General features: G+C 40.5%; 1 protein-coding gene across 1 annotated transcript in view; it reads right to left on the reverse strand.

Annotated features, from left to right (window-relative positions):
* The window catches only part of ERO1A (endoplasmic reticulum oxidoreductase 1 alpha), a 63,547-nt gene that overhangs the window by 38,702 nt on the left and 19,434 nt on the right, over nt 1–5,411 (reverse strand). The window contains exon 3 of the mRNA XM_017849539.1: nt 4,437–4,520. Coding sequence (XP_017705028.1) covers nt 4,437–4,520 — 84 coding nt within the window. The remainder of the gene's footprint in view (nt 1–4,436; nt 4,521–5,411) is intronic.

Consider the following 5,411-nt stretch of genomic DNA (forward strand, 5'->3'; position numbering starts at 1 on the left):
CCTCGCCCGGCTAGTTTTTTTGTATTTTCTAGTAGAGACGGGGTTTCACCATGTTAGCCAGGATGGTCTGGATCTCCTGACCTCGTGATCCGCCCGTCTCGGCCTCCCAAAGTGCTGGGATTACAGGCTTGAGCCACCGCGCCCGGCCTCGAAGTTGGATTTTTTAACAGAATAGTTAGGTAGTATTTATATGATTTCTTAAAAGTAAATAAAAATTCAAGAACAAATTATTCTATGGATTGCTGAGCATACATTATGTATATTACAGCAAGGAAATGTAAAAATAGTCATTTAGCCATTATTCCTTTTGATGTTCAAATTGTCCCATATTTGGCCACTAGGAGATCCACTGAGTGCTAACTTGATATTCACACCTGTGTTCTTTTGATATTACTCCAGTGGTCCTTAGTAGAATTTTTTTTGTTTTGTTTTCTGTGATGGCCAGATATTCTGGGTTCTTGGAACCCAGAGGTTTGGGTCACAGAGACAGATCCCTCATGAACAGCATGGTGCCATCTATGAGGTAATGAATTAATCTATTAGCTCTATTTTCTAGAAGTAATAAGTTCTACTATCTAGAACTAATCTATTAGTTCACTTGGTACCTGGCACCTCCCTGCTCTCTCTTGCTCTCTCTTGCCATGTGATATGACAGCTCCCTTTTTGCCTTCTGCCATGATTGTAAGCTTTAGGCCTCACCAGAAGCCAAGCAGATGCTGGCACCATGCTTCTTCCCACTGCAGAACTGGGAGCCAAATTAACCTCTTTTCTTTATAAGTTACCCAGTCTCAGGTGTTCCCTCATAGCAATGCAAAATGGACTAACACATCTATGTTACTTTACCAGACTCTCCCCCATCTCATCTTCTATTCCACACTCCCCCCAATACTGCCAGTTAGCATTCTAACTCTGATCTAATCGTGGCACTTCTCTGCTAAGCTAACATTATCTGTATTTACAAACTAAGAATATTTTTAGATGGATAAATATCTTCCAATGATTTTTTTTTTTTTTTTTTGAGATAGGGTCTCACTCTGTTGCCCAGGCTGGAGTGCAGTGGCAGATCTCGGCTCACTGCAACCTCTGCCTCCCAGGTTCAAACGATTCTTGTGCTACTCAGCCTCCCGAGTAGCACTCTGCTATGTCCAGCTAATTTTTGTATTTTTAGTAGAGACAGGGTTTCACCATGTTGGCCAAGCTGACCTCAAACTCCTGACCTCAAGTGATTTGCCTGTCTTGGCCTCCCAAAGTGTTGGGATTATAGGCGTAAGCCACCGTGCCTGGCCTTCCAATGATCTTTTAAAGAAAAAAGCTTTTCTCCATCATAACATCAGTTCAAGAAAAAAAACACGTATTGCCGCCAGGTACAGTGGCTTATGCCAGTAATCCCAGCACTTTGGGATGCCAAGGCGGGTATATCATCCGAGTTCAGGAGCTAAAGACCACACTGGGCAACATAGTGAAACCTTGTCTCTACCAAAAGTACAAAAAATTAGCTGGGCATGGTGATGTGTGCCTGTAGTCCACCTGTAGTCCCAGGTATTCGGGAGGCTGAGGTGAAAGGATTGCTTAGGCTCAGCAGGCAGAGGGTACAGTGAGCTGAGATCACGCCACTGCACTCCAGCCTGGGCAACAGAGCGAGACCCTGTCTCAAAAACAAGCAAAAAACACAAACAAACAAACAAAATAAAGTATTGGCATGAAAGGCATTCTGCCTTTCAGTTCTTCCCAGCTCTGCAGAAGCTTAAAATAACCAGATCCTGACTTCAATTTTTCAGTGCAAATTGATAACTTTAACCTGATTCTTTTATAGCATTTCTATACATTCAAATCAAATAATAAATATATATTTAACATTTCTCAAATACTAAAATTGGTTGTCTTCTCTAGGATTTACAATGAAATACATCTCATTCATCAGTCTGTCAACTGATGGAATCAATAAGCTATTATTTTATGCTACAATATTTTCAGCGTTTCTGCTCCCTCCAATCTTCTTTTCCAAATGGCATCCCCTAGCTCTACACCTCATCAATAATAATCAGAAATAATTGCTATCTCAAGATGAGATTTGACTTTGCAATAACTGTAAAATATTTATATTTTCTAATATTAATAAAAAGCTCATTTAATGAACAAGTATAATTAAATGTCTTTATTAAGCATCTACCATATTTCAGCATTTTTACTAATTCATATAACTAGGATACTGGTAAATTTCCCCAACTAATTTTTTCTATTACTAAATTACAAACGTAAAACTTAGAATACAAAATGTTTACATTGTTAATATCACTTTAATAATATGCTCATGCTTTAATAGTAACAAAGTGTTTCATAAATTAATCCTTTAATTTTCAATAAGTTGTGTGTATATGAGGATTAATGTAACAAAAAACATGCTTCTCATTCTCATGGTAAAATGCCCATAAATAGTATCTGACATTGGCCTTAATTCCACATGCTAGATAAGTCTGGATAACAATATTTACATATGTAAAATTAAACCACCCGAAACCACAATAACACTTCACATCTATTAGGATAACCATTATCCAAAAGAACAGAAAGTAAAAGTATTGTCAATAATGTGAAGAAACTAGAACTCTTGTGCATTGCTGGTAGGAATGTAAAACGGTACAGCCACTGTTGAAGACAGCATGGCAGATCCTCAGAAAAAACAAATGGAACTAACACATGATCCAGCAATTCCACTTGGAAGTATATACCCCAAAAAACTAAAGTAGGGATTCAAATAAAGATTTGTGCATAGCAGCATTATTCACAATAGCAAAAAGGTAGAAATAACCCAAAAGTCCATCAACAGGTAAATGTATGAACAAAACATAGTATAGGCATACAGTGGAATATTATTCAGCCTTAAAAAAGAATCAAAGCTGGGCATGGTGGGTCACACCTGTAATTCCAGCATTTTGGGAGGCCAAGGCGGGCAGATCACCTGAGGTCACCAGTTCGAGACCAGCCTGACCAACATGGAGAAATCCCGTCTCTACTAAAAATACAAAATTAGCTGGGCATGGTGGCGCATGCCTATAATCCCAGCTACTCGGGAGGCTAAGGCAGGAGAATCGCTTGAACCTGGGAGGCAGAGGTTGCAGTGAGCTGAGATCGCACCACTGCACTCCAGCCTGGGCAGCAAGAGCAAAAAAAAAAAAAAAAAAGGAATCAAATTCTGATACATACTACAAACATGTATCAGGCTAGAAACACTATGCTAAGTGAAATAAACCATGCAAAAAAGGACAAATATTGTATGATTCCCCTAATGCGAAGTACCAGAGTAGTCAAATTTGGAAAGAAAACCCAAATGGTGGTTGCCACGGACTGGGAGGAGGGAGAAATTAAGACTTATTAATAGGAACAGTTTACAGTTTCAGTTTGGGAAGATGAAAAGTTCTAGACATAGATGGTAGCAATGGTTACATAACAATGTGAACATACTTAATGCCACTGAACTGTACACATAAAAACTGCTAAAATGGTCAACTTTCGAGACCAACATGGCCAATATGGTGAAACCCCGTCTCTACTAAAAATACAAAAAATTAGCTGGAGGTGGTGGTGCACACCTGTAATCCCAGTTACTTGGGAGGCTAGGGCAGGAGAATTGCTTGAACCCAGGAGGCGGAGGTTGCAGTGACCTGAGATGGTGCCATTGCACTCCAGCCTGGGCGACTGGGTGAGACACCGTCTCAAAAAAGAAAATGTCGACTTTATTTTAAAAGTAAAATAAAAAGATGTACTTTTAAAGGGAATAAATTGTCATTCAAAATATTTTTAAAACTCTATTTTCACAGTAGGATACTTCAAATGTTAAAGCTCTGAAAATTCCTAAGTAAAACCAGGTGTTTTGTCCACTCATACCCCAGGAAATCCAAGGCAAAAATACACCTGAAAAAAGGGGGGACGGAATTTTGTTTATACTTTGATTAATTTCATTTTATTATGCTATATAAATAACTTGGTTCAGAAAAGATGTAAGAGGAAAAACAAATATCAAGCCAAAAGAACTATTATCAATCTCCCTAATAAGTCAAAGGACTATATTAACCACAAAATGTTAATTATATTATGATGAAGGCAGTGTAATTCAAAATAGGTTTTATAAGTTTGGGTTTTTAACGTATAAACATTGAATGTTATATTTAAACTAAGGACTGCACGATTATTTTAGTTATATTGGCCCCCTTTAAAAAGTTGTAATGAGCCGAGTACAGTGGCTCACACCTCTAATCCCAGTATTCTGGGAGGCTAAGGCAGATGGATTGTTTGAGCCCAGAAGTTCAAGACCAACCTGGGCAACCTCATCTCTATTTTTTCATTAAAAATCTTAAAATAAATAAATAAAACAAAACAAAAAGTTGTAATGGATGAAAAAACATGTAACAGTTTTTAAATGTATACATGGTTCTTACAGATTGACATGGTTTGACAGCACAGTCCCTTCTTCCACACTGGCTGATGTCATTCCAGAAAGGACATGGTCTCTTCAGATTTACCTGTAAAATAGTAATAGGAAAAAAATTATAAAAATCAGAATCTCAAAATTATAATTGATGGTTACAAATTATGGTGCTATAACTTGGTCGTGTTATCAATTGCAAACATATTATTTCTTCCACCTTCTGTTGCCAGTTTCCAACAACTGCATAAATGTGAAGCTAGTATAAGTAAATTGGTAGACTTGGTTAGAAAGACACAGACTGGGCCGGGCACAGTGGCTCATGGCTGTAATCCCAGCACTTTGGGAGGCCAAGGCGGGCGGATCACCTGAGGTAAGGAGGTCGAGACTAGCCTGGCCAACGAGGAAAAACCCCATCTCTACTAAAAATACAAAAATTAGTCGGGCATGGTGGCAGGTGCCTGTAATCCCAGCTACCCGGGAGGCTGAGGCAGGAGAATCGCTTTAAACCAGGAGGCGCAGGGTGCGGTGAGCCGAGGTCGCACCACCACACTCCAGCCTAGACAACAAGAGCGAGACTTTGTCTCAAAAAAAAAAAGGACACAGATTGGGTTGGGCATGATGGCTGACGCCTGTAATCCCAGCACATTTGGGAGGCCAAGGCAGATGGATCACATGAGGTCCGGAGTTCAAGACCAGCCTGGCCAATATGGCAAAACTCCATCTCCAAGGCCGGGCGCGGTGGCTCAAGCCTGTAATCCCAGCACTTTGGGAGGCCGAGACGGGCGGATCACGAGGTCAGGAGATCGAGACCATCCTGGCTAACACAGTGAAACCCCGTCTCTACTAAAAATACAAAAACTAGCCGGGCGAGGTGGCGGGCGCCTGTAGTCCCAGCTACTCGGGAGGCTGAGGCAGGAGAATGGCGTGAACCCGGGAGGCGGAGCTTGCAGTGAGCGGAGACCTGCCCCCTGCCCCCCAGCCCGGG

Source organism: Rhinopithecus bieti, unplaced genomic scaffold (assembly GCF_001698545.2).
Source record: "Rhinopithecus bieti isolate Rb0 unplaced genomic scaffold, ASM169854v2 scaffold_29928, whole genome shotgun sequence".
Lineage (NCBI taxonomy): Eukaryota > Metazoa > Chordata > Mammalia > Primates > Cercopithecidae > Rhinopithecus > Rhinopithecus bieti.